At 42.6% G+C, this 25,371-nt stretch overlaps 1 protein-coding gene across 3 annotated transcripts in view; it reads right to left on the bottom strand.

Annotated features, from left to right (window-relative positions):
- LOC121950393 (neural-cadherin-like) overlaps window positions 1-25,371 on the bottom strand; it is a 95,314-nt gene that overhangs the window by 24,141 nt on the left and 45,802 nt on the right. For 2 of the 3 annotated variants that reach the window (XM_088080040.1, XM_088080039.1), the window contains 15 exons: window positions 24,110-24,359; window positions 21,207-21,349; window positions 19,503-19,675; window positions 16,974-17,142; window positions 16,235-16,405; window positions 15,618-15,790; window positions 12,087-12,254; window positions 10,558-10,807; window positions 9,816-9,943; window positions 9,305-9,491; window positions 6,551-6,694; window positions 4,822-5,105; window positions 2,744-4,352; window positions 1,925-2,021; window positions 917-1,101 (listed from right to left, as the gene is read on the bottom strand). In XM_088080040.1, the coding sequence (XP_087936166.1) occupies window positions 917-1,101; window positions 1,925-2,021; window positions 2,744-4,352; window positions 4,822-5,105; window positions 6,551-6,694; window positions 9,305-9,491; window positions 9,816-9,943; window positions 10,558-10,807; window positions 12,087-12,254; window positions 15,618-15,790; window positions 16,235-16,405; window positions 16,974-17,142; window positions 19,503-19,675; window positions 21,207-21,349; window positions 24,110-24,359 (4,131 nt within the window). The remainder of the gene's footprint in view (window positions 1-916; window positions 1,102-1,924; window positions 2,022-2,743; window positions 4,353-4,821; window positions 5,106-6,550; window positions 6,695-9,304; window positions 9,492-9,815; window positions 9,944-10,557; window positions 10,808-12,086; window positions 12,255-15,617; window positions 15,791-16,234; window positions 16,406-16,973; window positions 17,143-19,502; window positions 19,676-21,206; window positions 21,350-24,109; window positions 24,360-25,371) is intronic. The other variant, XM_042496378.2, reaches the window with a different exon arrangement.

Genomic DNA, 25,371 nt, shown 5'->3' with positions numbered 1-25,371 from the left:
TACTGACTTGTCAATGACAACTACGGAGTTGATCAAAGTCTGCTGAGTTCCTGATTCCATTAGCACAAGAGGTAGCCTAACATCTCCCTCTATTGATCCACTTCCTCACTGAATCATCCATAAGGTGAATGAGTCGTGATGCAGTCAAGTAAAAATCGTTTCATTTCCTCGCTGAATAAAAGTTAGGGTCTTGAAGAGCTGCTTTGTACAAAATATTTGAATGACTGGAGAATCAATCACATTTGTGGTGGCACCTTCCAATAATATCAGGAGAATGTGGGCAGTCATCTTTAATCTCCAAAAATGATAATGAGCTGCAGTCAGAGGCATCCATAATAGCCTTCGACTCTGTTCGCCGAATGGCTTTTTAAATGTCAAGGACTTCACCTGACACTTCTAAATTGACCTTTATAACTCCGATTTGCTCTGAGAGAGTGACAGAGAAATGAACACTCTAACACAAACTTCAGAGCGCCAAAGAAAAAGACGAAAAAGTAAACTATTACCACTGAGCACTGTGAAAGGTTGCTTTACAATGCTTAGAAATGTTAAATTATGCAATGCAAAAATTTCTCCTGACAGCCTATTATTTCAGCGTTAACTGGATTGACAACCTGATAATCAGTCAATGAAACGTACCAATTTATTCATGCCTGTGGCAGATGCTGTCTCTTTCAACATCAGCTTCAAAAAGGCATTGAACAACAGCGGCAACAAAGAGCAAGTTTTCTATTTTGTGGAGGATGACTGAGACGGGAAATCCAGTTGAATCATCCTAAATATTGTTTAAACTGGTATGGGGGTTTATGTAGAGACACAGCCACACCCATATACCTGCACAGCTCCAGGCACCCGGTGATTCAAAATGAACAGTGTGTTTATGCAACCAGTGAGTCAGTGTTTCTGCTAATGTTACCAGTCAAGCGCAGCGAGGCGGATGACAGGATGGCCTTTTCGTCCAGCTCCCTGACATGAACTCTGACCCCTGAGAACACATCGGGCCACACCCCATCCGACACCCCGACCCTCAACCAGTAGCTGCCTGCTGGAATGTTCTGTCGGACGGTCAGCACTCCCGAGCTCTGGTTCAGACTGAAGTATCTGAGAGAAGCAGAGGAGCTGTTAAGTAGGTGAGGACGGCATCAGAGGAAGATGAAAGGAAGAAAATGAGAAAGAAGACAAGTAGCTTCCTTTATTTCCCGAGCTCTTGTTCAGAGGAAAAACACCTGACAGATGGCAGACAGACAAATAGAGAATTGGTCAGCAGTACTTGGGTTTAATCCGATGGGAAGTTAATGCGAATCCATATTGAGAAAAAAAAACAAAACAGAGGAAGAAAAAATGCCAAGAAGGAGATAAAAAAGACAAATTCTTTCGCTTCGAAAGAGCTTTATAGTTGTCATGGTAACTGTCAGAATTTGTTATATGAATAAAACAAATATGCAATTGGTATTTCTAATCTGATCTTGAGGGTGTGAATACTGAATAGCTGCACAAGGTCCCTGATGGAGTCAGACGGCGCTCGTACGGGCTGTTTCATCTGGGAACATCATACAGGTGGACCGAGATTGCTTAGTTTGTTTGAATCTGATTGCATTTTCCAGAATGGCAATCACTGTTGACGGCTATTATTAAAGTCCCTTTGGAAAGTGTAGCTTTTATTAAAGGCCGGGGAATTGGATCTAAGATTAGATGAAGTACCTGTTAGGCATGTTTCAGGCTGGGTGATATCACTGAAAGAGGCCTTGTTAGAGAAATACAGCCTCAACGCTGAGTCCGCATCTTCTTTATTTTTCAAATTCTACACTGTTGGCAGTTCTCCTGGTACTGTATTACTGTAGCACTTGTACTTGTGTTGCACATTTGGAGATCAGCATGTTTTCATTTTAAAAAAAATTATATGCATTTAACAGAGAGCTCTTACTTGGCTGCGCTTGTCTCCAGAGTGTAGGTCTTGTTGTCCCAGTCATCGGGATCTGGGGCATGCACCTTCCCCAGTGCCGCATTTGCCATCCTTCCTGCTAGGTAAACACACACACACACACACATTGATTCCGTCTGGACAGAATCTGCTGATGCCAACACTTATCTTTTCGTCCCTCTCTTCTCCTTATCTTGCATTCTTGTGTTCTGTTCTACTTATTATGCTCATAACTGTGGAGCCCCACTGCTGGAATGAATAGGCTCTCAGTGCTCCACTTCAGAGAGCGTGGAGCTTAAGGAAGCAGGGCTATCTCAGTATGGATTATGTTATTATCGACCTGCAGTGCCAGAGCACTGCAGCTGGGTAAACAATGGCAACCAGGATGAGTCACGGTGCTCCTGTTTTCCACAATTACCAAAACTGCCATGTAGCTGAGTGTGCGATCAAAACACTAACAAGCCAACATGCCTAACCAACTCAGCTGGAAGGTACAAAACTACAAACAAAGAAGATTCATGATCCTTATCATAATGTGATGCTCGGATGAGCTTTAGGCATAGGGTTGGCAAGGGAAGGATGTGCTGAGGGCTTGAGAAAGGATTTGACAACGATATTACCATAACAAAACACTGTTAGAATGTAAAGGGAAGAGTGCAATTATGAATTCCAGACTACACCGAGCAGGTATGGGAATGAAAACTTTACCCTTCAGCTGTAGCCTCAGTTTCCCCTCTTCACTCAAGCTCTGCCTGCAGTGAAAAGCACTGTAGCGAAAGCAAGGGGCAAAGAGAAAGAAATGAGGGGAAGCGAGCAACTCACCCTTGCGGCGATGCACATAGACATCTTTCTCTCCTGCCTGGTGGGCATTATCATTCAGGTCGCCAATGGTGATGGTGAGCGTGTTTGTGGCTGTCATTGGCGGATCGCCGCTGTCGGTCATGATCACTGGCAAGTGGAACTCGCTTTGCCTTTCTCTGTCAAATCTCCGCAAGGCAGTGAGTGTGGCAGAGCCGTTCCCGTGATCTTGCAGGTGGAAGTCGACAGAGTACAGTGAGGGCAGGGAGATAGAGAACGGAGGCCCGTGCTCTGGGGAGTCTCTGTCCACAACATGGAGCAGAGGGGAGCTCCTGTTGAGCCAGACCACTTGAGGTGCTGGACTGTTCTCCCACAGTACAGGAGCGTAGGCTGTCTCCAGCTCTGGCCCGTTGTCATTCATGTCTAGCAGCGGCAAGTGGACCATGACACTGCCAGTCAGAGCCGGGGTACCCTGGTCTGTCGCCATGACAACAAGCTCATAACCCCCAACTCTCTCCCTATCCAGTGGCCTGGCAACTGTGACCACACCAACTTGGCTGACTGTAAAATCTCCAGCTGGGTCAGACTGAGGGAGAATGCTGTACAAAATGTCCCCATTCAGGCCAGAGTCGGAGTCAGTGGCTGTGACCTGAATGATGCTGGTTCCCACAGGTGCGTCCTCTGGCAAAGGTGAGAGTGGGTGGGAAATTGGGGTGAACACAGGAGCATTGTCATTCTCATCATCCACTACAACCTGACAGTGGATGAGGCTGGAGAATTCGGAGTCCTCCACCTTGATGGTAAGGTTGAACCGCTGCTCCCCTGGCTTCTCAAAGTCCAGCTTCTTCTTCAGTCTCAGAGTGCCCGTCTGCTCCAGTCTGTGGCTAACCATGTAGAACCGCTGCTCGGGGTCTCCTGCCACCACACTGAAGGCCAGCTGTCCATACGTGCCAGCGTCAGGGTCTACAGCGCTGAGCTCCAGAATGGGAGCATCTTCATTAGTGCTCTCAGGCACACGAGCGCCACACTGGTCCTCTCTAAACTTTGGCACATGGTCGTTGATGTCTGTAACCACTATAGTGGCAGTGGCTGTACCTGTCATGCCCCCGCCATCCCGGGCTTCCACTACCAGCCGGTGGCTGTCAGCAAACTCCCGATCCAGACCCTCTGCTGCCACAGATATAGTACCCGTGCTGGAATCAATAGTGAAAAGGTCTGCATTGTTTGTGTTGTGCACATTCTCGGTAATCCGGTACGTGAGGATTGCGTTTTGACCTACAGCTGCGTCGTCAAGGTCTACTGCAGTCATTTCCACAACAATCGTTCCAGGAGGGGAGTTCTCCGCCACGCTACTGTGGCAATTATCAGGTGCACATGTGAAGGCAGGAGAATTGTCATTGATGTCCCACACATTGATAATAACATCCGTAAAACCAGTAAGTCCTTCGCCCTCTTCGTCCGTCGCCATGACAACAAAGCGCCAAACAGCACGTTCCTCCCGGTCCATGGTGCGCTGAGCGTACATTTCCCCCGTGATGTCATTGATCATGAAGTGTGACTCTGCCCCCTGGCCATGAATGGAATATCGTATGGCACCCTGGTCTGCATCTTTGTCCGGGTCAGTCGCTGTCACCTGCAGAGACAGAAAGGACTTCTTAAGAAAATGGACACTCATTCATCCAGTCAAACCCAAATTACTGCCTCCTCTTATCTCTTTTCAGACGTCACTCAGGTCTTCTTTGCTTTTGGATTTTTTCGACAGCCCATTTAAGCGTTTGCACTTTTTCCTGACCACCTAAATTAAAGCAATGAGCTCTGATCAGACATGTTTCTTGCATCGAGCCTCAGAGTGGGTCTGACAGCCTTACTGGTTATTTCCCCACACAGGATCCATCACTACTGTCTCTCTGACTTAATGCAATGATGCTTCTATAATATTTCAAACCACAGTAGTGTCAAAATTGTAAGCAATACTCCTTCGACATAGCTACATTTTCTAATTCAGAGAAGCTGTCAAGATAATAACAGATCTATGGATTACCGTCATAAATGAAAAACCTGCAGTGTAAAACGTCTTGGCAGTAATCATCTCAACCTCTCACCTGTAGTACAAAGACAGGTGACCCATCAAGCTCCTCTGTGACTGATCCATAGTACTCATTCATGGAGAATACAGGTGCCTCATCATTCTTATTGACCACAGTAACCACCACGGCCGCGTAGTCCTCCCACTTCCCATCAGAGGCAAGGACCAGCAGCTTGTATCTCTTCTGCTGCTCATAGTCCAATGGCTGTGCGATAAAGATCGTCCCCACCTCTGGCTCGATGTCAAAAACACCACCTTTGTTGCCAGATGTAATCTGGTAGCGCAGCTTGGCATTGGCTCCTGCAGCAGGAATTTAAAAAATGCATGATTGGGAATGTGAAAACACCTGCAAATAAACTGTTATCATAACAAGGTTACAGAAATCTTGAGGTGAAACCCAAGTGTAGCAACATTTTAAAAAGGTAGTGGACTTTATAGCAGTTTGCTGCTGAATAATTCAGTATCGTCCCTTTTCCTACTCTATGCAGAAGCACTATCATTCTAGCAATAACAGAACGGCGTAACCACCAGAGAATTACACCTCATTTCCTCCAAGACCTGAGCATTAGTAGGTTTTCATGTTTCCCTTTCTTGTTTTGATTGCTTAATTAAATGGAAACGTTGTAGCACGTCTCCTTGGCTTTAATCAGATACTAATTAAAAATAGAGTGCCGAATAAAGTAAAAGAGAGCAGGAGAGGAAAAAGAAGCATACAGTAATAGTGCCCTCTAGGGAATGATTTTGAGGCCCGAAAGAGGGTGGGGGGTGGGCTAAGGGGTCAGGGGGCTGTAGTTCAGTAAAGACAAAGTCAATATCCGAACTTATCTACTGTGTCTCCATGGAGACCATCCACACTACTGCTTCAACATTGGAATAGATAAGATAATCTTCTGGAATGAACAGTCTTCGTTTTCAATCATCCTGTTGGGTTAAAGTAGCTAAAATCCCATGTAAATACACTAATCTGTACTATTAACACAGCCCTAGCTGACAAAGTGCTCCCTGCCTCCCACAGGGATCCGGCAGGCTTACAGCAGTCAGGCCCAGGGTGTTGGTTTTTAAACAAGACAGATTGAGCGTAGCCTCTCAGACACAAGTGCAACAGTATTGCAACTTTAATGTTGGGGGTTGGTGTTATTCCACAGCTATTCATCATTAGTGCTGCAGCCCAGCTTAAGCTGCACCCCCGCTCGCCATAAATACTTGATTAACGGACCTAAACATGCCTGATAAAGGGATCTTAGGCTACCGCTGTACGGCGGATGAGCAACTGCTTTATTGGTTAAATCCCGCCCACCTACTGTGTGGGAGCGTGTCAGTCTTTTTGGAACATATGTGCAACAGTGCATTACCAAGCACTCAAATGACTACTGCTAAATCCAGCACACTGCATGATTTCAGCAGTGCGATCTGAGCAGAGCTCAAGCCAGATTGGGAAAGACTGCCCGCAGGGTCACTTTATGCATTCTGCTACAAATGCATCTTGCAAATAAAAGGTGTGTACCTGGCACACAATTCACTGCAGGAAAAACTGACTGATGGGCTGCCAAAATACTTCTGTTATTTCAAGAGAGTGAGAAATAAAGAAAGTGCAATCTGGCAAACTTGTGTGAAGTTTCAAAGTGTTTCACAAGAAACTTTTATATGGGTTCTGGCTGGCTTGCTTCTTTAACCTTTAATTCTGGGAAGTGGCATCGGTAAAATCTCCTTGGGACCTCCTCAGTCTGCCGCCTCATCAAGCATACCTTCATCCTCGTCATTAGCACTAACAGTGACAACAGCCAGGCCCACATCTGCATTCTCGTCGACACCGACTTCATACAGTCGCTGAGCAAAGACTGGTTTGTTGTCGTTGACGTCGCTGATGAAAACCCTCACATACGCTGTGTCTGCAAGAACGACAGAATGCCAGAAGATTAAAAGGCGAAGCATGCATGCACGCACGCACGGACACACACACACACACACACACACACACACACACACACACACACACACACACACACACACACACACACACACACAGGGTATGTGTGTATTCTTCCTCCATCTGTTTATTGATTCTACAATTCATTGTCATTGTTTAGTGGGGAAGAGGCACTTAACTGAACGCAATGTGCCTCATTGACATGGAAATCAGAGAAAACATTACTCATAAATATGTGATGTAATTACATAAATTATTCATTCTGTCAACAGTTTATTGTTCTTATAGGGGCAACTGTTTTAAACAGAAAGAATAACAGTAATGGGGCTAAACCTCTTCAACAAGCTGCTTTTTTTGCAGAGTAGATAAAGAACCTCTCTGCTGGGAAGGTTAAATATTTATAAGATGACAAGTGTTTGTGTCTTATCGGTGCCCTCCTCATTACGCTGCTTATTTCTTTAGTTAGAAAGAGTAAATTATCTGCTCACAGAACACATGGGCGACATGCTAATTTGGAGCTGCTGCAGTAAGAGATGACAGCGGTGGAGGGTGGCTTTATTTCCCCGGCTTGTTTTTACATTTCCCTCCTCCTCTTGGTGTATCCCAGAGGTGACGCAGCGAGACAGGTAATGTTTGCAGAGGAGATGAGTCCTTCTGGATGTGCAGAGATTCATAACCCAAGACACAGCTAAGGCTCATTACAAATGCTAAGCAGCCCTGGCAACTCTGGAGAGAAGGCTTTACTGCTCCAAAACATCACCCTTTACCCCTAATACCTCCTTCGTAAACATTTGCAAAGGACCCATTTCTGTAAAAACAAAAAAAAAGAAAAAAAAGAAGAAAAACCCCTGCCATGTTACATCACTAAGCACGGGCTGAGGTTTTATGACAAATGCCAAAATGTCACAAGCAGAACAATGTAAACAAACACAGGCAGCACACGTTTAATATTGAACAAGGAAAATCAAAAACAGGGAGGAAACAGACAGGTACCAAGAAATCTCTGAGCTATTTCTACATGGAAGAGAGTGAGGCTGTCTGGTCATGGCAGTGGACTAAATCAATTAATATCCACTTTTCAAAGTCAATCCCAAGGTGTAAATGAATGTACTATCATGCCAATGCAGTCTGTTTGAAACACAGAGCACAGAGGACGAACTCCTCATAGTTTCCAGGATTGCCTTGTAGGCTTGTAGGGAAAGAACAATGTTGCTTTTTAGGGGATGGGATAATATAAAAGCCAGAGGTCACCTCAAAGTTAAATCGACAGTCTTTTAGAATGAAAAAGAAATGAAAAAACAACGATATGTATGGGTAAAAAAAGGAATGGGACCAAAGTAACGTCTTATTTGAATGCTTGTCATCTTGGGTTTAGAATTGTCTATACGGATAGTTTGACATTTTGAAAAATATGCTTATCCACTTTCTTGCCAATAGAAGAATGATGCCACTGTCATATCTGGGTGGTAAATATAAAGCTACAGCCACCAGGATAGTGAATGTTAAGCAAAGCTAGCAACATAGCTAATGCTAAGCTAGAGGCTGCTATATGCCTGACTATTTTCTGGCCTGGTCTAGTAACACGTTTTCGTACAAACTGAGCAAATAAAAGTTTCACATATTAGTTTGAGACCTTTTGAGCCCTGACACACCATGCCAACGGTTGTCCGTCTATCAACGTTGGGCCTTAGGTGAGCAACTTTCACCCTAGTTTCTGCTGTGTGTCAGAGCACAAGAAGAGAAATGGAAGAAAGGAAGGCAAACAAATAGCTAAAATCGAATGTTTGTGAGACACACACTTATTTAATTAAGTACGATTTTTGTTTAGTCACAGATCTCTTTGAAACAACTCAAAAGGTTTGTGTTTTGGTTCATTAATGCAAAATAAATATTTGTTCTTTTACCTTGGGTTGTGTTGCCTTTAGAGGAGCTTGTAGGCAGACTTAAGCCTAATTCCCACTGCACAAAAAACCTGCTAACACCCGCTAACATCTAGCTTTTTAATGACACGAGAATGCGTACAGTTGGCATTCACAGCCAGGTCAAATGACTCTGCAGTGGACACATATACACATATTAACTGCCTCCAGCTCCAATCGGCATTGATGGGAACACAACACCTGGGTAAACATGATAATTTCAGCTCCATTACTGGAAACATGCAATGATGTGCTGCCATTAATTATCCTCCGTCTCCTCCTAAGCAGCGCTTACATCAATCCAAATTAGTCTGCACTGAGATTGATAGAGAGACTGAATAAGCAAGAGATATATAAAGAGAGGTAACCTCAATAAAGTTTTCAAAGACCCGTGTTCCTGCTGCTTTCTATTGTTTACCTGTGTGGTTGACCTGTGCACAAGTTAATTTTGGTAGCAAAGGGGCATTTTTTACATTCTCTGTTTTTTCTGTCTTTGTGTTAAGCTTAGCTAACCTGCAGACATGAGAGCGAGTGTATCTCAAAAAATGTCAAACTGCTCCTATGGAATGACATGAAGAAAAATATAAATGCATGAGCAATGTTATGCTCAATGAAAAAGTTAAGATATCATTAAAATTGACGTAATTTCGAACCTGAGTTGGCCTGTTTGTTCTTGCCAGGTCGCGCTGACTCCTGACCATCTTCTGACTGAACCTCCAGCAAATAGGAGCTCCGGGCCTCACGGTCAAACACAGCTTCTGTGTAGATGATCCCAAGTTTGGGGTCTATGCGGAACAGATGGTGGTCGCCACTGCTGTCACTCAGTAGAGAGAAAGTGATCTGCGGAGCACAGGGAATTAAAAAAATTAAGCCACAGTGTTCTTTCAAGCAATAACCTGCAGAAATAGCAAAAATTAAAGGCTTTGAAGCTGAAAATGTCAGGAGGTCTCTATCATACTCTCAGAGTCTGTCTTCTCATTACAGGCAAAATTAGATCGATACTCTATCTCGCTGATATTGTCAAAGTCAGTCACGGTTATTACAAGACTCTGGCAACTCTGGAAAACAAAAACTTCCGCGCAAGGGAAAAAACCCAAATCTATAGGTGGGTGAAAATCTCATAATTGTTTTGTAGCTGCACAACACAAATGGATAACCACAAACCTCTCCATTAAGACCGAGGTCTTTGTCATGGGCAGAAACTTGGAGAACTGAAGTTCCTATCTGAGCTCCCTCTGTGACTGAAGCTTCGTAGATGGAGGAGGTGAAAAATGGCACATTGTCATTGACATCTGAGGAGAGAAAAGGGATACAGTAGCAAATTGACAATGTGTTAATTTCCACATAGCAGGTAATACATTCTCTGGCATCCAAAGCTGTAGCCCCTGTAACTGTGCACATTAAAGATTTAGAGGTTTGATTTTCTGAAGAAAAAAAAACACGAATGCAACACTGTTTACTGTAGCTGCTGAGATGAGCATTCTGGATGTTGGACCTCTTGGACCTCTTGTCACCTGTAGATGAACTCAACAATGTACTTAACAGCTAAAAGATAGTTATGATCCTTTGGCTACATGTTTGTCAAACCTAAGATAAATAAATCAGTTTTGTGTTTGACATACGCTGAAAAACAAAATTGAATCAAATTCTCAAAAAAAAATAATCTGGTAATTATGTAGAGCATATATACGTCTTATATGCTTAACACATTTAATTATCAGGCACCACACTTAATTATCTGCTATATATATATACATTATAAAACAGAAATGTGGAAAAGATGATTATCTGAACACACAGTTAAAGGATATTAATAAAATCTGCTAATGAGACAATAAAGTCTGATGAGTTTAGTTTCACATCAAAGAACAAAGAAAAAGTTAGGTGAGAAAAGAACAAATCACACCTGTAATGTTGACATAAACTGTAGTGAACGCTGCAAGAGGCACTGCGGCCACATTCTGCGCTCGAACACGGAGAGAGAAGAGAGGTGTGGTCTCGTAGTCCAGCGGCTCTGAGACCAGAATGGACGCAGAGCCATCTTCACGGTTGGGGGAAAGGTAGAAACGAACTGGCATGTTGGTTTCGGGGACCATCCCATCCTCCAGGTTATAGGTCACCCTCGGGTCCCCCAGCTGAGAGGTCGCCTTGATTGTCTGAATAGCATGAGAAAGTTAGAACATTATTTCTCTTGGCTTAATGCTGGATTTCTTAAAGTATCTCAGTTAAAGCTGGTGAAGACTGACTTTGAAACAACCAACCAACCAAACAAAGAAAAAAAAAAACAGAGAATGATCCTAAACTGAGCAAGTGGTCAAAAAGTGCTTTCAGAAAAAAGAGGGAATCTGTTTTCAAGTTTAAGCCCATGTGGATGACTCACTCAACCCATATGATGCCACAGATTGACATTCACATCTCGGTCAACTCTCTGCTTTAAGGTTCAACATCTTTGGAAGAAATACACATATTTGATTTCTTGCAGAGTGAAATGAGTATATTGACACCCCATGAGAGGCCAGGAGATTTTATCTAAGCTTAGCATAAAGACTGGAAACAGGAGGAAACCAAACAAAATGCATACAATTGTGAGCTCTAGAGCTGGTAGTAGAAATATTATTAAACTTTAGACAGAGCTAAGCTTGCTATTTCTCCCTGCTTGCGGTCTTTATGCTGAGCTAAGATACTCGGCTGCAGGCTAAAGCTTCACAATTAACGTCCAGACATGAGAGTGGTATCAATCCTGTCAGTCTTGGGAAAAGAGCAAGTGACTGTATTTCCTGAATCTTTGAACCATTCGCTTAACAAGGATTGTCTTTAAGGTAGGGCAGGTAACATCTGGTAAAATGTGACACGCTAAATTACAACTGCGTCTGCATTTGTGGTTTGTAGTCTGAGGAAGCACAGATTTAGTCAAATATTGAAGAATATTATTGCAATGATTGATTATCTGAGTAAGAAAGAGTAGGATCAGAGTAAAACCAACTGCTTGAGCCCTGAGATAACCTCTTATCTTGAAGTGAATCCCCTTGTCAAGACCTTGGGAAAAGGGGGATTTTTGTGCTCTCCAGATTGACAGCTATATATTTCCCACATCAAAGGAGATGTTGTGAATGGATTTAATGAGCCTGAAGTCATGAAACTTGCTTGGCACATGCGATCCAATGTCAGCTTTCTCCAACAGCATCAAAACGGCATAAAACACCTTTACAGTTTTCTCTGCGCACTGACTGACAAGCTTTAAAAATGTGTGTTTTGAGCACAAACAGAACACAGTGTCTGAATAATGCTCAAACTGTGAATTAATCCAGGGAAGTAAGCAAACAAACACTCAGCTGATTCAATTACAGCAAATCAAAATGGCAAGAGATGGAGAATCCAGCTCAACAACATGTGCGCTAATATAAACAGTGTTACAGTGATCAAAGTTACACGTACCACTATTGGTGTGTCCCTGGCTGTGTTTTCAGGGATGACAACACTGTAGCTCTCCTTCTCCCACTGTGGAGGCTGGTTCTTCACGTTGGTGATGGTCACTGCCAGCTCCACAGAGGTGTTTCGGTTCCCCCCGTCGGTCGCTATGATGTCCCGCGTGATATATGTTCTCTGTAACAGTTCAGTCACTAAAATGATTATCATGGTATTTACAAGCGAAATAATAAGCAGATTAAAACTTAGCTCTTTTGACAAAAAAAAACCAACTAATGAGCAACTATCTGATGAACTTTCAGAGCCAGCTCTAATTTCATTAAAAAAAATTTTTTCCAAAGATTTTATTTTCGGGTGCATTTTCCCCCTTATAAAACAGGTACAGAGAGTAGAGTCAAAAGGTAATGGGGGCAAGAGAGAGGGGTATGACATGCAACACAGGTGCCATGGCTGAAATCGAACTGAAGAAATTGCGAATTTGTGACGTTTACCATAACCTTTCGGCTACCAAGGTGATCTGAATTTTATTATGATTAATGAAACAAAGAGAGGGGGAGATGGGGACGCCTGATGGGACATGGGCTAAACTAACATCAGAGTACACGTCCAATATATTTTTCCCAAAGATTATCTTTGTGATACGTCGACATATGTTCACATGCTTGTTTTTCTGATAAGTTTGGTTACAAATAGTAATTTGATGCAATAAAAAAATGAGGTCTAACATTGGCACTGACAGCTGTATGCGCCTATCAGTGTACTCAGGATCAGTAGTGCTGCTTGCAAATGGGTGTGCCAGTGGGAACTGAAAACTTCAGAGATCCCTACAGCACAAACTCTGGCTCCAAACAACATAATCAGCAGGATACTTTGACTGAAGTTTTGTACAGTGGGAGGAAGTGGAGACATGTCCATCTTTATATACAGTCACTGAGCGAGATACACACTCAGGGGCTCATATCAGGGGCCGTCTTTGATGATCTCATTCTCTGCTCAGGACGCCATAACTCAACTATATCCTTATGTAGCAGATAGTTGTTTGCTGCTATAATAATTCTCTGAATATCGTATAGAGCTCCTTTAAACACCTGATGTGTTGTGAAATAAAGTAATAAACCCTTGCTATAATCTTAGTAACATGGCTGTGTCTTCACCTTGCTCTGTGGCAGGAGGCCGCTGGAAACTGGCCAGTGACAGCAGATAGCAGCAATAACCACTGAGGCTGCAGAGCTGCGTGTTTAAATGGACCTCTCTGTTATGTGAATAGGTGTGCTGCTGGCGCTCAGAGTGATTAGCTCATGATCAGCTGATGGGCAGTATTGACTTTGAGCTACCGCATGTGCCTAAACTTGTTGCATTAACTCCATTGAGGAAATCATTTAATTGGGGAAAAAACAACAGAGGCAGCAATGTGGGCCTTACAAGAGATGTATTAAGCTATAATTCAGACTGCACAGAAGCTCCTCTACTTTTGTAATTGTGCTATAATTGAACCGCTAGGAAATAAGGGGGTAAATTTGACTAAGGAACTGTATTTCATCAAAGTGGACACTGCAGGGAAAGCTGAAAATTTCTTGAAGAGATCAATAGAGTATTTTATTTGGTTTATCTAAATTAGACAACATCAACATTACACTCACACCAGAGTGAAGAAAAAAAAAACAACTAAAAAATCCTCTAAAGGGTCTCTTTTTGCCCACACAAGGAAATTTCATTCAACCACTCGCAGTAAGAGATAATGCAAGTCATATTTATATCACTTTCTTAATGAAAAACTGCTCCAATAAGAATTCAATTGTTAAGATACAATGCTTAAGCCATCAGCTGCATTATTATATCAATGCAAATTGTGGGCTAGCGACTCTATTATTGTGCTCCAGATAAAGAGAAATCTTACTTAACATTCAGAATTACATTTTCTGTTCCTGGGACAATCCAATTAGTATTTGTGAACAAGTACAACTCTTCCACAGTTTGATACCAGAGAACAAAGATTGCAATCTGTGCTGTCCAATGTGAACCCAGCAGCTGCTGCTTTTACAATAAATGACTAACTGACTGACTTTGTGGTAACATCCAACCAAGGTTTAAAATTCAATTTCCAGTAATAGTGTCAAATCTGAACCAGAAAATAGCCATAAAATGTCCTGGATACGGTCACAGCAACCTTTTCCATCTTCTCCACTGAATTCTCTGCAGAGCTGTGCTGTACAGTGTGTTAAGGCTGGTTTTAACTGCACTGTCTGAGTGCATAATAACCATTGTTGTTCAATGCCCTGTCCCCTTCATTATCCAACTGAAGTGAATGAGGAAACGTGCAGCTCTCTTAACCTTGAAGAAAGGTGTGAAAATTTGGCCTTCATACTTATTCACTATGATAAGAAACTGTGATGACAAAATCAAAATAGAACAATGTCTCAGGCCAGCTTAGATGGTTAACATTTAATGAAGTGCTTTTACAATCTTAGTTACAGCAGAAAAAAAGATTGCGGGATGATTCAGAAAGCTTCTGAAACCACTTTTAAATATGCAGCAGCTTTGTTCAGCGAGGTTTTTTGGCTTAACAGTTTCAATTTTGCATGAAGTCAGCGGCAAAATTTCCAGAGACTTCTAACACCACTGCGCTAAAAAGCGTGTTAAATAATAAACGGCTCTATAGTGCTATAGTAAGTTTCAAGCCAAAGAACAACTTTCACATTTGAATATGTGGAAGAGGAAAACAGAAGGTACATCGCTGATAGGCTGCAAAAAACATGAAAGTCTACAGCTAGTATCAAAATGTTCAAAAAGCATGTTACATCACTGACATGGTAAAACACTCACAGTGCATTAATTAGTTTAAAAACAGCAACTGTGGTCATCTTGCTAATCATCGTAGCTATTTTCAAGTGAAAACAGTAATATATGTGATGCAAAATAATAAACGTGGAGGTGATGCATGCATAATCTTCCAGCCTCCAAACTGTTTCAATTAACAGCCTCAAAATACAAGCTGCATGCTTTCAGTCTCCTTATCAAAGCTTTAGATAATAAGCTAAAATTGATGAGCCTTGAATCTCTTATATCAAAGCCAGAGTAGTCAAGATAGAAAAAATGTCTTGGTTTGTAATGATTATCTTCTCAAAAAAACCTGTGCTCTACACTTAAAAACATCATGTCTTTATTTTTTGACAGGAACTGCAGGATGGGGGATTTTTTCAACATATTTTCAGGACAGTGTGTAGTAAAGTGCGATAGACAGAGCTGTAGTCGTCAAATATAACCACAGGAATCACAAGCTGTCAGAATCTATTTTTAATAATTTGTTTAGCCTGAATTAGTCTCCCCCTATCTTCTTTCTTTGTGGTCTTTCCACATGCAGCAGCACCTCTGGGAGTACACATACCCTAGATTGGGAGTAGCAGAAAGAGGCACTTTGAGGTGGCTTATTCATTAACTTTGTTGACATAGACCCACAGGCCGCCATGTGATGCACACTCTGAGTGTTTGTGTGAGTGTCGGCTGAGAGAGAGAGCAGGCTGCTAATAACTGCTGACTGACCTGTGATATGGGCTGGTTAACGTAGACCCATCCTGTGACAGGGTTAACCCGCAGGTACTCAGGCTGCTCCAGGGACATGGAGTAAGTGATAGCTGCATTAGTTCCAAAGTCGTCATCGTGAGCTGCCACACGGAGGAAACTGGTACCCACCAAAGTGTCTTCTCTCAGAAAGTCTACAGGGGATACAAATAATGTATGTGCACACAGTTTGCTGGTCAAAGAACAGAACACATGAGGGTGATCGCAATGGTCGGTAAAGGGAAAACATGATGGGCATTATGGATAATGGTCATTATGCAAAACTGATTTAGGGTATTACCAAGGTATTTGTTGTGTCTACTTCCATTTTTCACACAGAAATGCATTTCATTACACATGGGAATGAGTGGTATTTCATTTACCCAAAACAAAGCAATATACAGGCTACATATTTACTGCATCCACACTCCAAAGCACATCCTCAATTAAATCAAATTACTAAATTAAAGTAAAAAAGGAGCATATAAACCCTGCACCACTCGGTCTCTTTACTTCAGCATTTTTAAGGGCCTAGTTATGCTCCTGCTTTAACAACACTAATTTCTGTATTACAGCATGCATAATTTTTTATCACTTACACTCGTAACGCAAATTCTCAAACTTCGGGCTATTATCATTCTGGTCGAGTATCTGGATGGTGAGCTGACAGATGCCAATGAGTGGCTCCTCCGCCCAATCAGTGGCCGTTACTGTAATTGAATACTCTCTCTGTCGCTCCCTGTCAAACCGTCTGGCTGTCACGATCACTCCTGTGAATACAGAACAAAGACGCACACGCATGCGTGTGTGTGTGCGCGCACACACACACACACACATGTGAATACATTTATATCAATCTATACATCCATTCATCCATCTGTCTCTCCATCCACCCATGAATCAAGAAAACACGTGAACAATTACATATTTTTTCCTGAGTGAGTCAAGCTTTGTTTTCATGTGCAGTGACTTTGTTATTAATCTTGAGATGAAGAAAATAGAGCTGAAGCCTTAAAGAAAATAACTGACAGAATAATATGTTGCCTCCACGTGTTTGGATTTAAGAACAGCTTTCCCTTCATTATGTCACTATTTTTATACACTGGAGAGTCACACAGAGCTTGACCAAATCAAATGAAATGATGATCGATAGACAGCTTTTGGCATATGACTCAATCTTGAGAGTAGCAACTCTCCTCACAGATCACAGTTCAACTTGAATGTTGAATTAGAGCCGTCAATTAGCATTAAAATGCAGCACTGTCTATCTACAGTAAACTCCGTGCTCTGCATCTAATTGAGATGTATTTTAGTTGAGACAATCCGTGGCCGCTCTACCTGTGTCTGGATGAATTCTGAAGGCGGGCATGGCGCTGTCTCTGTGCATTAAGCCATATTTGACTTTTCCATTTGCTCCCTCATCTGCATCCACCGCATGCACTTGCAACACAAAAGTCCCCGTTGGCTGGTTCTCCAGCACTGAAGCCTGCTCACGATATCGCTGGCACTGAGACAGAGAGAGGGAAGGAGGGAGAGGGAGGGAGGGAGAAGAAGGAGAGACACACAAATACAGCAAACAACTCTTATATATAAGAACAGATAGTCGGTATATGTTACACTAATGAGAATATGGGGATTACAGACAATAAACTCATTAAGTACCAAGTCACTACGCACACACAGGAAGGTGCTCTGCATGAAAAACAATACAGAAGTTATAGATATAGCAGCCAACATCTATAGAATTGAAAACAATTGATCTGATTTCTTTTGTAGAGCCAGCAGTGAACGGCATTGTCCAAACCAGGAATTCAATCCATTCTCTCCCTGATGAACATATGCCCTAGATAAAGAGCTGTTCTCTGGAGTCTTTCCTTTTTGTAATCACATATAAATGTGAGCTATTCTCTCAACAGAATGACCATGAAAAAAGAAAAACAACAAGAAAGGAGGAGTACAGAGCGCAAGCGAAACAGAAGATGGGAGATGGATCAAAGGATGTGAGCGAGCAGTAGAAAGACGAAATATGCACTGGCTCATGATGGCGCAGACAGTATGGCCTGTAGGTAGCTGTTCATAAAAATCACATAATATCAGACATAAGGTCATTCTAGCCCAGATGGTTCTGAGGCGTAACTTGATATTTAAACAAATCAAGTTGCCAAGACTTCCAGCATACCCTAAAGACCTCAGGAACTCTAGCTCCGCATGAGTTTGTCTTCTGCCGAAGTTCAAGTCATTCCTAATTAAGGCGGAAGTTAATTAAACAGGTATAGTATATTGTGATGATATTGCACTTTTTTTCATAAATTAATTGAAATCCCAATGGAGCGCCTAAAGATAGAGTGGGTGTGCAGGCTAATCAGAACTCCTGGGAAAACAGAGCGGAGAGAGACGGAGGCCAGGGAAATGAGAACGCCAGGGCAAAAAATAAAAGCTGGAGAGTGGGACGAGGAGAGGGAGGAAGTAGTGATAGACAGAGGAATAACTGAAGTGCACTGAGAGGATGCGACAGACAGGCAGATGAGAGAAGAATGTAACAATATTGTGTAGGCACATTCTTTGAATTGAGGCAAAAAAACAGCTGTCAGTTATTGAGAATGGTTCAGGTTGACAGTGACGACAACAAAAATAATGCTCTAAAGGAATTGTTCAACCCTTTGGAAATCATGCTTATTTTGTCACCTTTAGACAGAGCCAAGCTAGCGGTGTCTTCCTGTTCCTAGTCTTTTTGATGAGCTAAACTGTTGGTGATACTTTCCTACCTATTGCACAGACATGCGGAAGGAATCCTTTCAACTAGTACTGCAAGAGGGAAAATGAGTGCATTTCCAATTATGTCAAACTATTCCCTTAAAGCTGGACCATATTTTCCCATACTTTTGTGTCTACGTGTCTAATTGGAAAAATAAGTGTTGAAATTGGTCCAGTACTGAGTGAGAGCACAGCAGCTGGCGGCAGCAAAACAGGGTGCAATGTTACCACTCTGGGAATTTGACACTGTCAAGTTACGTTTTTTAAGGGCGTATTTTACCACTGAAATGCTCAGATTAGTACTCTAAATGTCTGACAACATTATGAAAAAGATCCCTATCATATTAGATATTTTTTAGATATTTTTTCAAGTAAGAGTCTTTTTGTATAACACGAAACAGCGCCGAAATCGCAATCACCCAAGCCACCATAGTCAATTTAAAAAAAATAATAAAAAAACATTGATTTTAGTGTGTATAGAGTCTACATATTTGCACGTGACTGGCTGAATTGAGGGTTTATTTTAACCAGACCATTGTTAGTGATATTCAAAACTGTGGAAAGACCAACCTAAAAGGCTTTTGTGAGTTTTATTTTGTTCCTGTCAGCTTTGAATGAGATGTGTTTTACAATGATACCTTTATTGTTTATTTGAATAGAGTATTTTGGCATTGGCGTTAACGATTTTGGGGCTGTTTCTGGTTAAACAAAAAGGTTCTTAATCTTCAACAAAATGGGGTGACCTTTGAGGGAATGTTGTCAGACATCTATAATCACAATCTGAGCCTGTCGATGGCAAAAACAAGTACTTTTTGTCAACGTAAATTGAGCCTGTTTTGCAGCTGCTGACTGCAGTAGTCTTACAAAAGACTGGACCAATTTCAAACTTGTTCCCATTAGTCACTCAGACATAACAGCATGGGACAACAGGGTCCAGGTTGAAAAATACAGAGGTCACCCTATACGATGAACCCTTGTCCCATTATCATAATTGTGGCCATTCTGATAGTGGCTCATGCGAACTTTGCACTCATTACCTAGATTATGACTTTTAAGAAAGTAAAACCCAGGTTGAAAAGTACCAGAGTTTCCCTTTAACAAAAAGATCCTCACCTCTTGAAATACAGGTTTGTTGTTATTGACATCATCAACTCCAACGATGACTCGTGCGGTGGAGGAGAGAGGGTGTGGCCCGCCTGATGCATTGTCATCTGTGGCCGTTACATTCAGGACGTACTCCAGGCCTTGAAGCTTGGGCAGGGGAGTGGAGCGGAGACGAATCAACCCTACAAAGACCACAGGCCCATTAAATTACACATTTTAAAACATGGTCCCTCCCAACACATTAAGTACGACCATTCCATTAGTCATTAAGCAGGATGTTATTGCCACTGTGGCCTTGCGTGGTGAGGGATGTGCTATCAATAAAAACACAGCCGAGGACGCACACTGCATGTTGTTGTTCTGGAAAATGGGGTGGTGAGATAGCGAGCGGCGGAATTTCACCTCAGAAGTCCACAGAAAGGTAAAAAATCTGATATGCAGACTAAATCCAAAAACCAATTTCACAGTGGTGATTTTGTCACATTTCTAATCTAATAATTGCACGCTCTCCCCTAAAGATGCCCATCCAGCTCATGCACTTGAGCGAAAACATAAAGTAGTAAGTGACTCGGGTTAGAAGTTAACCAGGCTCAGCATATGCCTATTAGCTGTTCCTCTCTCCCCCCCTGTGTCTGCTTTCATGTAACAGTAAAGATAAAAGGTGGGATAAAAGGATGCAGCATCTGAGTCAACATCTTTCTCGTCAACAGTAACACAAAAACATAAGAGGTTGCAGGACGAACAAGCAGCCTGTGATGTGGGGGGAACTCATTGAAGTGAGAGCATCGGGAGGTTTTTATTCTCTTGTTGTGTTTCTTTTCATCTCTATCAATGCTCTTGATTAAAGAAAACACAGCATGCTGATACACAAAGATGCGAGTGCCTGGCTTTGCTCTCTCCCAATTTGCTTGTGATCCTGGCTGCCCACAGAGCAGAGAAGGGTACTAGCTCCTAATGACAATGCGTGACGCTGACAGCACTGCACCACTACATTAAAATAAGTGAAGTGTGGGATGTACATGGTGATTCTCCTGGCTTAAATGTCAACCTTGTTTACAAATGCGACATGAGCTGTAGCAGCTATGCAATGAGCCAGCACTCGTCGTATATACAGTGAGTTGGAAGCCGCATAGTGGCTTTTCCTGCACCCAAAGGATATCAGCCTTAGCATTTTCTTGCTCTGAGGATAAACAGAAAGGGTAGAGAGGAATATAAAAAGATGACACAAAAGAAAGAGGAGCTGACAGAGCGCAGCCTCAAGATTGTGAGCTATGATAGAGCAGTTGTTGTGAAATTGAATTGAAAGGGTTGGGTGACAAATGTCACAGTGATTGCCACTGGTTTCGGATCAAAGGGTAAATAAAAAAGATAAACTGTGCAGCCACCAATACTAGAACGCTCAGAAACGCGAGGAACATTCCTTTCCGTACCCGCAAAAAGAAAAGCCAGGAGTGAAAATCTCCCAAATACTGTCATCGTTTATATTTATGTTCCCAATAGCAGAAAGAATGGCACTCATATTGAAATTACAGCTTTTAATATCAACTTTCAATATCTTTTCCACATTGACTTTGAGAGTGGAGGGCGTTCATTTTCACACCTCTGTAACAGCAATGTATTAGAGGAAATTGAATGTGTGGTTTGACGGAAAGCCTGTCAATTAGTGTGAGAGCCGCAAATGCGAAGCCCGGCCAGAAGATTAAGAAGTATCACCTTTCTGGCTGTCAATGATGAAGTTTCCTTCCTCATTTCCTGCAGTTATGGAGTAGATTATACCATCGCCATCTGGGTCTTTGGCCAAAACTGTTGCGACAAGGGTGTTCGGGCCAGCGTCCTCGGAAACGAACGTTCGATATCTGCAGAGTCAAAGTTTTACAAGAACAAGAAAGTAAGAATGGAAGTCACAAGTCAATGATAGAAACACACACAGACAGGAGATAGAAATCATTTACACAGTCCAAAGCATCAGCAGCCTGATTAGACTTATGGTTGTGGCTTTTGCTTGTCACTATGATTTAACCTGTCCTCTTAGCTGGCCAGACTAGAGACAAATGATAATGTCTACTGGGATGGTGAAGTCATTGAACAAATGGTGCTTCCACATACCCAGCCCACTGTGGACCATTTGATCCAGTGCCTTTTAAAATGTCAACAGTGATTTGCTTGCTCTGTGGTGCTGGGCAGCGAGATGCCCAGCGAGACACAGGAGACTGATATACCACTGTGGTACAAAGCGCGATGGGGTGGAGATGAACTGCGTGACTTGGAGGACGCGGAGATGAAGAGAAATGGAAAACAGGGCAAAGGCTAGAGAGGGGGAGAGAGAGGAGCAGGTGACAAAAAAGACGGCTGGCACTGAAATGACAGGTAAAGTGATATGTGGGATTGAGAGAGAAGAGCGGGAGGGAAGAGGAAGGCTGATAAACAGGGAACGGAGCAGAAAAGAGGAGGGGGGGCGGCGGCGGCGTGTTCTCGCAGAGTTTGAGTTGATTTGTCAGCACAACTCATCTCCTGTGAGATTTTGTGTTGTATCCTGGTCTAATGTATGTGTGTCAGTATGTGTGTCTGTGGAGGGTGGGTGTTGGTGTCGGTAGTGAGAAGTCAGAGGTGATTGATGGTTTACAGAAGAACGCTGATGGGTGATTCATCTCCGCCAGCTGCGGCAGTCTCCGTGGCAACATGAGTGACCTGTAATCTGTCACCCGGCTCAGAGGCCACCTCTCCGCAGCTCTGTGGGATGAGACGTATACACTCCCTCGGCTTTTCTTCCTGAAGCATCTCCCTTCATCTCACTGAACTGTGAAGTTGTGCTCAGACAGCGGAAGCCTGCCTGCCTGTCCGTCTGCTGGCCTGCATGTCAAGCTATTTGCATTTCGGTAGGCTCTCTGCTCCTCGGCCGTCCGTCACTTTTAGCCTCTCTACAACTACGATTCAGATGACAACGGAGAGGTCATGCCAGGGAACATTAGCCTGTCCACTCACATATCGGAGTATGTCAATTAGTCTGACTCAAAGATTCAGTTGGCGTAGCATCCATCAGTTCACCTCTACATGCCCGTCTTGGTGCTGTTTCTGTCCACTCTGTCCTCCTCTGCCCTCACAGAGCTTATCTACATCTCAGTAAGCCACAGTATGACGGACCGTCCAACACAACCTACCTGGCAAAATGCCTGAATTTCTAACTATCTGTCTGCTGGTCTGGCAAAAGCATTTGTCTGACTGCCGACAGGCTTCTCTGTTTATCTGCATATCTGACTGGCTGTCTACTCGCCGTGCATGTTTTGGTATTCTCTTCTCGCTTGCCCTGCAACCATGTTTCAGTGTGTTTTTCTCTTCAGTTTTCTGTTTGTCTGCCTACATCTCCACCTCTCTGCCCGCCTGTTTGGCTCTGTGTCTAGCCACCCACCGAGACTGACACCTGACAATGCAACACGAGCGAGTAACAGAGGTACGCAACAGTCTTCTGTGAAGGTCATTGAAACATGACTGACAGGACAAGCGGCTTACTCGTTTGGGAGAATAAATGCAGCGGAGCCACAGTGACAGTTGCTGCCCACCCACTCACACAGCTTTGCCAAAAAGGCGGTCGAGGACACACTGGATTGCATCCGCATGTCAGTTTACTGCATACGTTTTGAGAAGGCCAAAAATAAACCCTCACCGAATGCTTGATTTTTACTAGAATACTGAACAAGAGACATTTTTAGCAAACCTCCAGAACATGCTATGAAAGTAACAATGTCACAACATGTTTGTGGTTAATGTGTGAGAAGCTAGTAACAGATTTCTCTTTTGACACCAGATGGCTGTGATTAACACTACAAATAAATTTATATACATTTTGCCTTACTGGTGGTTTCACGACGGCGCTATTGATGCACGTTCGCCACTATTCATGGCATGACTCGTAGCATCAAATATTACTGCTATGAATAGCCTAAAGGAAGGCTGGTCTGTGATGTGTAATGTAACAGCCTTATATATCTGTGATGCAACTACCTTGTCTGCTCGAAGAGCGAATGCTTTGATGTAATGAAATGTGATCAGCAGGTGGATCAGAGTTAAAGCAGTGCCAGCAGCAGGGACATTATTTAAACTTGTCATCTTGGAGAAAAACTTTGATCTTTGCAGCTGAACTCTGGCCATGGGAATGACTCAAAGTTTTACTTTTATGATTTGGCGTACAGTGACAAAGCATACCACTTAACAAGTGAACCTTGAGCATGTTACTTTTGTGTATAAAAAAACATATTATTGTGTTATCTGAAGCAACATTCAAAAAGACACACACACACACTGGATACTTTTTGTAATTGCTTTTCGATCCATTTATCGCGCATCTGTGTCTTGGCCTTGCACTTTTTTATTCCAATATATAGTCTTCCAGAGGCTATATATTGGGTCCTCAATAAGTATGAATTATTATTAATAATTTTTTTTAATCAATATCAGTTTTCTCTTAAAGCTCACATCTTTGCCTTGATTTGTTGTTAGGTATAAAAGGCAGAAAAAAAATGCATCTAAGTGCGGCCAAAACGAACAGCATGAATGATGGAGGGGATTTACAGAGAGAATGGACAGGTATTTTTAAGTTTAAGTAAAGTAAAGCTCCTCACACAGGCTGGGAGAATTCAGGGGCCTCGTCATTGATGTTTGCCATCCTCACACGAACTGTGGCAGTGCCGGAGTGAGGCTCCTCCCCGCTGTCCGTTGCCATCACCACAAACTCATACAGATGGTTAGGTCTCTCATAGTCCAGCCGGCCCGCAGGGAAAACAGTCCCATGAGGCGAAATGCTGAAGTCTGGGCTCAGGGTGTAATAGGTGATCTCGGCGTTTAACCCGGAGTCACAGTCCGTTGCCAGCACTGTCGGGAGAGAGGACATCACACATGGACCATCAATTTACAGTTAATCAAGATGAGCTGATGAGATGGCATCAGCTGATGGATATGTTGACATCTGTGTAGATCATTATCTCTTTATGGCCTAGCTAAACATGTAATAGATCATGAGCGCTGACTGCAACAATTACTGGCACACAAACTGCACTGTTCCCCTTCAGAATGATTACCATCATTTGCAAAAATGAACGTAAAAGACAGCGAAAAGACCCAATGAAATGAACGAGTTTTATTTTCTGCAGAGAGCGTTTGGAAATGAATTTATTCTGAGGTAATTACACAGAAAAAACGCCACAGATTTATTTCTAATGTGTGATGAGACTACAGCCACAAATATTGGCACCCTTGGTTGTGGAGCTAATTTAAGTTTGCTGTTTGGTGAATTTCACTTAAACTCACTGTTTCATAACACAGCGCCTCTAGCTCATAACACTTGCATATCGCATATTCTTTTGATGTGATTATTTCCTCTGTGTCGAGCATCAGCTCTAGCAGGCTGCATCTCAATGCTTTCTTCTCCTACTATCTTCATTCAAGACCTGCAATTTACTATACACTCTTTGTATAGTGTGTATAATGTGACTGACTCATTAAATGTTAAACAACTGAAGTAGTAGACATCCTTTAAACCTCACTGTCACCAGTGCTTTTAACTTAAAATTATATCTTCTTCACCATCAACCTCAGTGGGTAAAGCTGAAGTGATAGCCTCATTGCAAAGTATTCATCTGTGTCTTTGCCCAGTAGAATTCAAGCTGATGGGGTAATTTCACTCCCTTGGTGCCTCAAAACTTTGACATTTCATTAGTTAGGGGTGCAGTCCAGCAGATTAAGAAATTAACTCGTTTTCTCTCTTTTTTCATTTTTTTCCCCTCTCGTTCTGAGCCGTTGGAGCATTCTGGGCTTCTTTCAGGGGCAGTTTTATTGGAATATAAAGTCAAACATTTTCATGCTGTCTGCCACAGTGTATTTGTAG

Source organism: Plectropomus leopardus, chromosome 7, assembly GCF_026936395.1.
Source record: "Plectropomus leopardus strain MGB_pleo_1.0 chromosome 7, ASM2693639v1, whole genome shotgun sequence".
NCBI classification, from domain to species: Eukaryota; Metazoa; Chordata; class Actinopteri; order Perciformes; family Serranidae; genus Plectropomus; species Plectropomus leopardus.
Note: the sequence above shows the minus strand (reverse complement) of the source record. Positions and strands in the feature narration are given on the sequence as shown.